Here is a 13,066-nt window from a genome sequence, read left to right as displayed (position 1 = left end):
ATTTAGGAAAAATGTATATGTTTGAAATCAATTTCGTTTTTATCAAGTGTTTCAAATGTATTCCCTCCTTGCTGTCAGCTGATTGCGACGTTGCTACATTAATCCTCAAGTCAGACAGAAATGCAATTATTGGTTTCTGTTTCTAATTAATACAGCTCTACTATGTTCAAAACTTACATTACTGTTACATCAAAAATAAGATAATACTGTGTACTATCTAAGGAAAAGTTTTGTTTCACAATTTCTACATTTTTTTCTCAGTTATGGTCAAAAAAAGAGCCGCATCGTCCATCTTCCCATATAAACCTATGTTAAAATGAACAACTTTCAACAACAATATCTCAAAATATAGATTCAAAAATATATGAACGCTATATAAATTTCAAGTACATCTGTGCATTTGAGTAAACCCGATATACCTCATTAATTCGTTAAATAGGATCCTAGAGATTGTACTCTGAGCTGAATAAAATTTGCCGATTTGTGGTAGATTGTCATTGTTCTATCTTTACGAGCACGAGCTTAAAGGACTGGCGCATTTAGAATGTGTGATTTGATTATGCTTATATGTACTCGTAACAATTGTAATAGTGTTGAGTAAAAAAGAAAAGTAATAACAACTACATAGTTGCTTGTCGGATTGTAAAAAGAAAAAACTTTTAAAATGGTTAAAAAAAATTATCTCAAACAAAAATAAGTTTAGAAATATTGTTTTGATAAAAAACTGAAATTACCAAATTGGTTGAAATACATACAATATGATGTATGGAATATATTAGGTATTTTAAAAATGGACGACTTTAAAAAAAATCCTAAAACACGTCAATTTTAAATTTTGAAAGGCCATCTTGTGATATACAAACAGGGGTCATGAGACACCTCATTTGAACCTAATCGTCTATCAAACAGTGGAATTATTTGAATATTTATCTCTACAGAATCAACCAATATTATGTATTTACTTAATTAGTATGAAATTGCAATAAATGTCCATTCATTCATTCATTCATTCATTCATTCAACTAACGCTAAGGACCGCTACTGGAAATAAAATATCTTAGTGGTTTCTACTATTTTTATTGATCCGGAATACAATTATTTGCCTGGTTCAATTTGACAGGAGTGCAATAGTCATAAAATATTTAAATCAGTATAATTTAGTAATGAGGCTTACAGAACCCGAATGAATTAAAAGTTTAATCAGGATTGGCTGTGGAAATAATGTAAGGACTCAGACAGAAGTTCGTAATTTATTAAATGCTAAATACTCCAATCGAGAACCCGTTTCACAATCAGTAATAAGTAAAATTCAAAAAAAGTTTTCGAGAAACGGGCCATGCTAGAGATCTCCCCAAAAGTGGAAGAAAATCCTTTCCTGAGGCCATAAAACTTGACTTTCGTTTCAAGAAAATCCTCATACTAGCGCGACATAAGTTGCACTTGATAATAATGTACACCAATCAACTATTGTTAGAGTACTATAAAAAGGAAAAGTGGCATCCGTACAAAGTACATCTGGTTCAAGAGCTGTTAGAAGATGATTTTTTGATAGAAGAATCGAATCTAACAGAGATTGAAGGTACTTTTTTCAGATGAAGCTACTTTTATGTTCAACGGCCACGTAAACCGCCAGACTTAGTGATACTGGAGAAGTAAAAATCCACATTGGATAGAGGAGTCTAGCACCCAATATCTAGAAAAGGTGAAATACATAATTTTTGTTGACCCTGTAGAAATAAATATTCAAATAATTATACCGTTGGATAGAGAACAAATGAGGTGGTACATGACCCCGTTTGTATTTAAAATAATCGTCGCTTACGCCATTACGTCAACATGGGTGACGTAACGGCTCATTAATGTATATCACAAGATGGCCTTCCAAAATTTAAAATTGACTTGTTCTGGGATTTTTTTCAAAAGTCGTCCATTTTTGAAATAATGAATTTATTCCGTACAATTGCATCACACTGTACATAAAATGTAAGTATGTCATAACTACTATCATGCCATGTCAACTTGCATTAGGGTACTGCAAATATCACTTATTCGATTTATGAAAACTTTTAAATAATATGAAAATATCCAATGGTGATAATTCAGTAATAAACTGACCATTGAATGAGACTTGTTACTTAAAATTAGAGCGCTATATTTTTATTAAATCATTGCTTTCATTTTGATTTGGATTTTCATAGAATTATTTCTGTGTTTCTATTAAATGCACAATATCGCTTGAATTTCATCAAAGTAATTAACTGAGTAAACGTAGACAAATGATGATTTTTGCACAAGTGAGCTCAGAAAAGATGGTACCTATATTGCTCGAGAATCCTCTGAATTGTGCTATTAGAAAGTACTATTTATTTCGTACGGATGGGAAAACAATGTGTATTTACTTACATTTAAAACATTTTATTGAACACGGTGGTAATGAACTGCAGAGGGATTCGATGTGTACTTTCTGTTCCGTTTTGTAAAATGTCAGACGTGCCAGACATATCGATGGTCGAAGAAATGATGATACATATTCACGGGTTCTTTGGCGATACTTTGTTTTTATTGCTAACAAATATATATACAGTGTGTTTCACTTAAAGTCGGGACACCTCCGTATTTAGCATGGCGTTGGCCGATTTCCAAAATTCTTTTTTTTATGTGGTAGTACTCAAAAAGGCCTACTTTTTGATATTATATTTTTTGACGTGATATTTTCTACGGCCTACTATCATTAGGAAAAGACCCTCAAAAATTAAAAAACATATTAGGCATTTTTTTAAGAATGAAGTGGATAGCATTTTCGATTTGATCACATCTCAAAACCCTAAAAACAAAGTTTCATTATTATAGCTTTTACAGGGTGTTCACAAAATAGGTGCAAACTTCGAAAAATTTCACTTATTGCAGTGTCCTGTATTAACAGTGAAAAAGATTTTCAAGATATTTTTTCATAATTTTATTAACCGAAGGTATATCCATGAAGTTTCATTGATTTCACTCATACAGGGTGCTCACAATAGGACAGCCAAATTATATATATTTTTTATAATACCAGAAAAGAGTTTCACAACGAAATAATATTTAAATATGTATTACTATTTTCTATTAGTCCACCATGCACTCTTCAATTCGTCTCCTCTTATTTTTAATAACTCTCCTCAATTGAGTGGTGTTATTTGTCGACATGCTTGTCTAATTATATTACATAAATCTTAATTAAAAAAATTAACGTGTTTTGTAGGATTTTATGTGATCGAATAATCGGGCCCTTCTTTTTTGCATTAATCTAAACGCAGAGATTTGTATGAATTTTTAAACAATGATTTTTGAGATTCAGTACATGCATTTCCTCTTCATGTAAGACAGAATCTCTACCTTCAATTATATGGAGCACCTATTTACAATGCGGTAATAATAAGTCGTTGGTTGAATGAGTTTTTCCCGAGAAAGTGGATAGGTCGCAACAGTCCGTTAACTGCGTGACCGTCAAGAGTTCCAGACTTGACGCCTCTTAAATTCTTTTTATGGGGAACTGTGAAAAAGGTAATGTATAAAACAAGGCTCCAGAACAGGGAAGATTTATGTAATAGACAAACATGTCGACAAATAACACCACATCAAATGTCTCTTACATTTTGTCGATATATGTCTCTGTTTTACGACAAATTGAATTTCTCTTGTTCCTTGTTCAAATTATCCAGATATTCTGGAATCTGGAATTGTGGGGAGGGTAGCTTTTAAAGCTACAGCACTTAGGCCCCATTGGGTCCCTTGTACCTTCTCCCATTAGGAGATCAATCCACCTGAGCCGTTAACCAACCTATTATGAGAAAAAGGTGGTGACGTTGCTCAAGGGGATATCTCTAATATAGGCCATAGAAAGCCAGCGCTCTCCCAACATAGATTCTCTTGTTGACGAGACGGCAGTGCATTCACATAGCACATGGAATACTGGCTCGTCTTCCTGTTCACAGCCCCTACAAACAGGTGTTTCACACTTCCTCATATTGTAAAGGTGTTTCCTTAGCCAGCAGTGTCTAGTTTTTATCCAGATATTGTGCGTTAATGGATTTTTTATATTCCTGTTAGATGTATTTGGGCTAGTTTCAACTAATTTAAATAAAAATTAAGTTCGAATCAATGATATTATTATTAGATTATTACAAGAACTTCAAGAGAATCATTAATTTCCATGTTTTCTAGATTTCTCAAACATTTTTTACCGCCAGTCAATTTTTTTTGACTGGCGGTTAATGATGATTTGATTAATTAATTAAAAATAAATGTACGAATTAACTTACAAAAGATAGATAGAAGATTTTTTGTTCCCAGTAGCATACTTTTTCAAAAAATATAACCAATTATTATTTTGCACAGGTTCTTGATAAAATGATTGAATGAGTTTCCCATATTTCCGCCACTGGTTGCGCAAAAGTCTTGATATTACAGCATTTTATGACCCGATATAACGTACACCAAATTTAGTTCAAATATCTCTATTATTTCAGAAATTATTTAAACTATTAACACCGTGTACCTCGAAACCGGTTGAGACTTCGAAATAAGTTTATATGACAAAGTACAATTATTTTTCGTTGTACTATCTGCTTCCGAAGTTTCATAGATTAAAACTGAGATATCTGTATATTTGATTTTTTCTGTGACTAAACATTATGTCGTATATTTTGATACTAGAAATTTCGAGTATTTAAAATTTTAACAGATGACTGACAACCATGACTTGTTATACCGGCTGATTCTTCTTAACCTGAAACTTTCAAATATTTCGAGAAATAAGCACTCTAGGAAAAAATGTCTATAATCTAAATTTAATCATTCCCGGAGGAAATATACTAGTACTAAATTAGTCCCCCCCTTTTCTTGTAGGTGTTTATACAGGAATTCCTATTTTTTATTACAGGTTTGGATTCTACAGCTAAAAATACGTATTATTTGTCTGGAACATTTTTTTTTATTCATGGTAGATGACGCTGTAATCGATGTAATTCATTTTTTTCGATCTCTTCTACTGAGAACCTGTGCATACAACTCTGAAATTCGTTTGTAATAAAAAAATATCACGTTTTATGTAAATACTCGAAATTCGCCGCCAAAAAAATTTATTCATTTTGCAAATTTCGAATAACCGGGAAACTGTTACCTGTAGAAATATAAATGGCTGGTGAATAAACTGGTTTTAGCGTAACGTACTTAGTAGTTTTCTGTTCCCATCAGGGTGCTTGATTGACGTGAATCGCTTTGCCTGTCACGTGTAAAGGTGCTTGATTTCTCACTTATCACAGAGCTTGATTTACATGAGTCCTCTTCCCTCATCATCTTTCAGTTAAAGTAAGTGCTCAAAATGATGGTCTTCGACTTCAATACACTTATTAATCCCCACTTCAAATGACTGCTTAAATTTCGGCACAAACGTATCTGATGCGTTCAACCATATTTTTACGTCTTGTTGGTTCTTGTTTGTAAACTTTGTCTTTGAGATAGTCCCACAAAAAGAAATCTGGCGAAGTTAGATCTGGTGAAGTGGTGATCCAGTAGGCCAATTTAACGGACTAGTTTTACCGATCCAGCGACCATTGGAATGACGATCAAGTACTTCACGTGATACCACCGAATAGTGTGCTGGACAACCTTTATGTTGAAAACACTTCTGTCGCACTTCCAAGTAATACTTCGAGTAATGTTGGCAGTTCATTTTCCAAAATATCTCGGTACTTTCACCATACAAGTTGCCTTTAATAATGAGGGGGAAAGCATGTATAGATTCTCAGTAAGAAAAAATCGAAAAAAATTGAATCTCGTTGATTACATCGCCATCTATCATGAATCGAAAATAATGTTTCAGACAAGTCCTACGTACATTTAGTCGTAGAATCCAAATCTGCAATAAAAAATACGGATTCCTATTTAAGATTTTAAAGTTACCCCGTCCCCCATACAAGTAACGGGGAGGGAGAGGAAGTAATTTTAGCTCTAATATATTTCCTGCGTTGAATGATTAAATTTTGATTACGGACATTTATATCGTAGAGTGCTTATTTCTGGGATATTTGAAAGTTTCAGGTAAAAAAATCACCCGGTATGTTAGGCCATTTGCTCCTACTTTCTAAAATTGTATTAGATACTTCTGGTTTCCCGACAGTTAACTATGCCTATGTTTTGTAAATAGTAATTTTTTTATTTCAAAGTGGCCGTTTAAAGTCATCTTTGTTAAATTCAAGCAGGCGCTTTGTTACTGAACGTTATTTACTTCAAAATAATTTTAAAATGTAATAGGTTTGTAATTGAATATTTTGGATAAATAATATCTAAGAAACGACACTTTCTAAAATAAAAAATTTAAAAATTTATCTTTTCCAGCATCCTCTGACAATTTGTTAATATACAGTACGGTTGCTCATTTTTTCTAAAAACAATAATTACACAGCCCCACAAAAAAAGATACGTACCAGAGACATGATTACGTAGATCTTGTGTATTTTTTGATGATGAATTCGTATCCGCAGCCCAAAATACGATCTACCGGGCCATTTTCTTTTTAGTAAAACGCTAAAATATCCCTTAAAATAGGTTGATAGACAACATACCAAAAAAAATGTGATATAACTTATCCCTCTAAGGATTGGAAACCACTTACAGAACAGCGTTCCACTAACAACTTTAAGTCACACATTTTTTCATTGAATATTTTTGCCTGAATTTAGTTACCGCAGGTTTTTGGTGTCGCTGATAGACGGCGAATCCGATATGACGGATGTAAAAATCAGAAAAGCATTCAAAATTTGAAAATTATAATTGAAACTTGTCACTCGGTGATTTTCAAAGTTGCCAATTACGAATAAGGTTTTAATTTAGAAATTCTTAAATCCAAAATGGCGGAAGCATAGAAATTGGTATTCACCATCCAAAAGAAATTTTTTATGAATGTTTAAAAAATTGAGTTATTTGAGTAAAAATAGGCAAATTAATGTCTAAAAAAGAAAACCAAGGAATATAAATTCCATTTGCAGTGTGCTATCGGCTGCGGATTCGATTTTAGCATCAACATATACACAAGAACTACGTAGGCTCATGTCTCTGTTACAGAAGTTTTTTTTTTGTGAGTCCCTGTAATGAATTATTTTATTGGGTTTTACGTTTGCTGATGTTCCGTCATTATTTTACTATTTTTAACCTTTAGCAATAACTCGGTTTTTATTATTTTACTATTTCAACGCATAAGTAAAGACATGACATGAATTTGATAAATAAATAATAATATTTTTAATTTTACGTGAAATTTTATTGATTGAAATTAAATATGTAGATAAGTATACTTTTTCTTTGAAATATTGTAACTTTTCAAAAATTAATTAAATGATACCGTAATTTCTTTAAAGTTACTTTTGTTTTAATTTTAGACAGTGGCGTAATAATATTTTAAAACTTGCACGCCACTGGCTTACTGTATTATTATTATTTAGATATTATTATTGAATTCAGGTGATGATTTTGTAGTATCGATAAAAGCTAAATTTACAGCAAGTAGGTAATCTACATTCTACAGAAAAGCGGTGTTATGCTGTATTTCAACATGCAAGTAGCAACAAATATATACAAAGTGCAGTACAATAAGGACAAATTTGAAATTACTTTCTCCATCCAGCCAAAGGTTTGTCACGCAGTTCCTTTTCTGTAACACCCCATAAACCAATACTGGCAAATATCCAACCAGCAGTTACGAAGAAACATATTATAGCTACTCGTATCGGTAAAAGGACGACAGTGAATATAGCAGTCTGAAACAAATGAAAAATAAATGTAATAATATGTACAGGGTTTTCTACTGAAAATGTTTTTAATCATAAGAAAAAAGTTTCCTATAAAAGTTGTATGGTTTTTTGATAGTTTCAAAAAATCATTTAAAATAATATAAGCATTGCGACTAGATGAAAGTTATGTTTTTTTTAATCGGACACTATTTTTATATATTTCTGAAATCTGTAAGTTTTTCTGATTTCGAAATTTTAAATGTCATTTGTTTGATTAACTATTTTTTTCCAAGTGTTTAACATTTTCATTTTAGGTTGGAAAATATAATTTTATATTCTAATATTGTAAGGTTGGCACTACTGAATTAGTGAAATTCATTTTAATAAGTTAGTAACGAGAAATGTTTTTTCTTTTTTATAGAATATAGTTGAATGTCTGTTGTGTAAATAAAAAAACTGTAAATTGAAGGAAAATTGAAATATATTTTTAACAGTCCCTATATTTAAATGGAACCTATCTAAAAAAAATAAAAGATGTCTTAAATAAAACACCCGTTATAACAAGTTTTTTTAAAAGGACTTTTGAAAAATAGGTTTTTCTAGTGAGGACACTGGCAGTTCCATTCGCCGCAAAAGTAGATTCTTTATTGATATACTGTCAAAATTTCATGACATTTGGACAATCAGCAGTGAAGTTATTGCATCTGAAGTGACGGTATATTTGTCACAAAAATGATCATCGAACAAAGAGCTAATATTAAGTTTTGGTTTAATCTTGGTAAAACTTTTATCGAAACGTTTCAATTGATGAACCAAGTTTATGGTAATAATTGTTTATCCCGTGGCATAGTTCATGAGTGGTATACGCAGTTCAGAAACGATGGTGAAGACATAAATGATGAGCAACATGTTGGCCAACCGAAATCAGTGATCACCGCAGATTTTTTGATACTATTTTATCGAGATACACAATAATTCAATTCGTTTTAGGCGGCTTTTGACTTTCATTTCATAAAAAATTTAGGTTCTAAGGTATTGAAAAAAAAATCAAAAATTGAAATATAGGAAAATGTGTTCATTCAAACATTATTTTTTAGTGAAAGTCCATTCTTCTGCTTTTGTCTTAAATAAATGTTTCAATTACTTCTTCATTAAAGTATGGTATTTCTCGCACCATTGATATTTCAATAGACAGCATTACTATTAGTCTACAACCATTTTAAACTTTTACAATCTTTTAAAAAACACACAGGAAGCAATAAGTAAGTTTTAAGGGTATTTGGTGATGGTCGGACTAAACAGAGCCCAAATTGCGTAGTAAATATGGGCTACTCCTACTCCGTCTTTTACTGCTGCGCGACGGTAACCCATGACCACCGCCGTAAATACTTTACAAATATAGGAGCGAGCTACGCGGAACTCACGTATTCAGAATTTTTCAAACGAATTTCGCACGTTACAAATTTAATATTTCCTTTTAATAAGGCTAATCTATTTAATTATCCAGATAACATTGTAAACTAAATTTTAAATTACATTTTTTTACTATGAAATTTCTGGGGCGACGGGCGCCGCGCTAGAGCCTCCACGCACCAACCGACACTGATTGTAACATTAATGAAAATGAAAACAAGTGTTAAATTGAAAATGGTTCGTTTTTCCAATAAAATGAAGTACATTTTTTTTCTTGGAACACTACAAGAAATTACAGGTAACGATCGATTTCAAAATATCCAACGATATCGAATTTTTGGGGTTTTCAGTGAAAGTAACTCCCGGTATCTCCGTCACTTGCACATGTGTTTATACTAAACTAAATTTTAAATTAATTTTTTTTACTAGGGGAGGCACCGTCACTGCCTGAAATTTAACTTATATACATTATAGCTGCCCAAGTTTTTTAAAGTTCACGTGGAGTTTTCTCCACGTAGTCCATTGAAATGAAGGCTGAACCTCAATTTTTTCCTCTGTCGATCAAACCTGGGCGCTAATATATGTTTTCGGTCCTCAGGAAGCCGAATCCGCAAAAATTTTTGACCTAGGTGGTCAGGAAAGGGGTCAAAAGGTCAAAAAACCGTAAAAAATAAGGTTTTTCGCAAATATCTCGTAAACTACGGCAAGTAGCAAAAACATAATTGCACCATCGTGTTCCCAGGGAAATTTTACATCGATTTTATGCTATTGGTTATTAAAATTAAATAAATTTATGTCATGTTTTGGACAATTACTAAGCAAGAGAGGGGAAGTGTATATCTCCGGCGGTGAAACGTATTTGGGGAGAAGTACAGCGCGCACGCTACATGTTTCGGCTGACACGCAGTTGACAGCTCTAGCAGGTGTGCCTCTTTGGAATATAATGCGATTTCAAATATAATTAGCGTGCAGTTGTAGTGGATTTTTTTTGCTACTTTAATTTTTAAATGAAAAACCAAAAATATTACTAATGATTAATGAATTAACAGAAAAACAATTTTTAGAATGAAATACTTATTGCAAAAATGAAATATACAGGGTGTCCCGAAATTAGGGGGTAATATTTCTACAGGGTGTTCTGTGTCGAAAAAGATTACTTTTTCTTTATATAAACGTGGGTCCAAAAATTCTTCCTAAATTTACCATAACTTTTTTGTGCGTTGACTTTTTTTAACTTTTGAAAAGTATGAAATTTCATGATTTTTTATTAAAAAAAGGTACTCTTGGTTCATATTGGTAGAATGTTCCATTTTTGTGTAAAATCCGTTTAAAAATAATGTTATATGTGTTAATCATCGGGAATTGAAATTGTCAATATCGCAGATTTTGAATAACAAATATGCGTTTGACGTTATTTGCATTGACAGTTCAGTTATTTAGTTTTTGTGAATTGTTATCTTCATAAAAATTCTCGAATCTTTAGTAAATGATTATTTGACAAAGTAAAAAAAAACAAATTATTTGCAGCCAAATAAATGAATCCTCTGTTGTAATTCTTCCAAATGATTTATTTCTGTAGCATAAACTACAGCCTTCAACCTACCCCACAGAAAGTAATCTAGAGGATATAGGTCTAGAGACCGAGGTGGCCATGGAATGGGACCATCTCTACCTATCCACTTGAAAGGAAAATTACCGTTTAACCAATTTATGACATTATGGGTAAAGAGAGGTTGTTGATAGTGTAATGTTAAGCGTACTTTTAACGGTGTATCATCCAATAGTTCTCTTACATCATTTTGCAGAAAGTTTAAGTATCCTTCTGTATTCAGACAAACGGGAAACTGGATTGGTCCAAGTAGCTAGGTCCCCTAAAATTCCTGTTCACAAATTTATTGCAAATCTATTTTGAAAATTTGTGCGCTGTATTGCCTGTATTTAATGGATTTTATACAAAAATGGAACATTCTACCAATATGAAACAAGAGTACCTTTTTTTACTAAAAAACTGAAATTTCATACTTTTCAGTCAAAAGTCAAAAAAGTCAACGCATAAAAAAGTTATGGTAAATTTTACCCCCCTCCCCCCCAGTGTTGGAACGTATGTGATGAAAATTTGTAAATTTCGTTTCAGTAGCGGACTGAACACGTAAGAGTTAAGCTAATTACCAAATTTTATAAATTTATCTCTACTGGTTTCGGAGTTATTTAGAAAAAACCATCATCAGATTGTCCCCTTTAATCGGCTATAACTTCCTTAGGAAGAATTTTTGGGCCCACATTTATATAAAGAAAAAGTATTATTTCTCGACATAGAACGCCCTGTAGAAATGTTGCCCCTAATTTCGGGACACCCTGTAGTTCTCTGAAAAATTGACTAGTAAAGCCAATTCTACAAATACTTGTTCATAAAAAAAGTAAAAATTTGTATAAACAATTCTTCACAGAATGACAACCTTTTATTTCTTAATTTTAAAGATAGTAAACTTTTGAGGAATTGAATAATGAATAAAATAAGCCTAGTAGTCCGGACGAATTAGGTTTTTTTTCAAAAATCGGGCCTACCTCGAATTTTATGGGCTTAAAATTAAGTAAAAAATACACAGAATAAAAGCCTAAATTTGTGTATTTGTAGAGATCGAGCGTCATATTGTTTATAACAAAAGAAAATAAAATAATTGCTTTTTTTCAGTTTTTCGCTTATATCTCCGAAAATAAGCCTCTAATCGATATGAAGTATACTTAATGATTTTGTTTCTGAGGAAATTTGCTACAAGGGTAGGCTTTTGCGAAAGCTCACAAAAATTTTTTTATATTGCAAAATTAGCGGCGAAAAGAAAAATATGCTGAATTTTCAGAATTAAATAAGAAGAACTAATTTGACTGAAGTTGGATGAACCTACAGGAAAAAATAACTGTTGGGGTGCTCAACAAATACCTGGAATCCAGACCCCCAATTTCAAAATGGCGGTGTATTGCAAAATTATTATATTCGAAAACGCGAGCGGGTATATCTTCTGCCCAAGTCAAGATATCGAAATTCGGCAGAAAAGAATCGAAAGGTAATTACATTATCTCGCGTCTGTGCAAATGTCAGATTTTTAAGTTGCAAAATAAAAAAGTTATTAAGAAAAAACTAAAAAAAACGGTAACTAAGATCCTTTTCTCGGCGATTTTTTAATATACAGATTTCAAACCAATTGCATGAAGGAGTGCTTAAAAAACATAAATTTCTTAATAAAAGCGTCTCGATCCAACCAATAGGAGCCGAGATATTTTTTTTATTCTGGCTGTTCTATTTACTATTTTGTAATAAACTTGGGCTCGTTGTGAAGTAGAAGACCTCCTTTATACGTTGAATTTTTTTTTGAAACGATTTGACCAAGAAATGACCAAGTAAACGTTCGTTAAAGGCAGCGCGATTCGCGCGGCTGAGCGGTAGTCAGGAGAGGGGAGTGCTGTGACGTCGTAATGCCCTTGCTGCGCTCATCTTCGCAAAATTCTTCCTTAACAAATGGATTGTGGCATTTAGAAGGCAGCTACCGATATGCTTTTTTTTTAATCGACTTTATTTGCGTGCTCAGAAGAGGTCGACGTATAAAATATTGTCTTAAAATTAACTGTTGATGCCTACGAAATTTAGCACATTTTTCTTTTCGCCGCTAATTTTGCAATAAAAAAAATGTTGTGAGCTTTCGCAAAAGCCTACCGTTGTATCAAATTTCCTCAGGAACAAAATAATTAAGTATACTTCATATCGATTAGAGGCTTATTTTCGGAGATATAAACGAAAAACTGAAAAAAAGCAATTATTTTATTTTCTTTTGTTATAAACAATATGACGCTCGATCTCTACAAATACACAAATTTAGGCTTTTATTCTG

The 13,066-nt window shown here is 32.3% G+C and overlaps 1 protein-coding gene across 1 annotated transcript in view; it reads right to left on the bottom strand.

The window, feature by feature from the left end:
• The window catches only part of LOC108913561 (lysophosphatidylcholine acyltransferase), a 113,331-nt gene that overhangs the window by 61,502 nt on the left and 38,763 nt on the right, over positions 1-13,066 (bottom strand). Inside the window, exon 3 of the mRNA XM_023455892.1 lies at positions 7,651-7,796. Coding sequence (XP_023311660.1) covers positions 7,651-7,796 — 146 coding nt within the window. The remainder of the gene's footprint in view (positions 1-7,650; positions 7,797-13,066) is intronic.

The sequence above is a fragment of the Anoplophora glabripennis genome, unplaced genomic scaffold (genome assembly GCF_000390285.2).
Source record: "Anoplophora glabripennis isolate ALB-LARVAE unplaced genomic scaffold, Agla_2.0 scaffold890, whole genome shotgun sequence".
Classification (NCBI taxonomy): domain Eukaryota; kingdom Metazoa; phylum Arthropoda; class Insecta; order Coleoptera; family Cerambycidae; genus Anoplophora; species Anoplophora glabripennis.
This window is presented reverse-complemented; position numbering and strand designations above follow the sequence as displayed.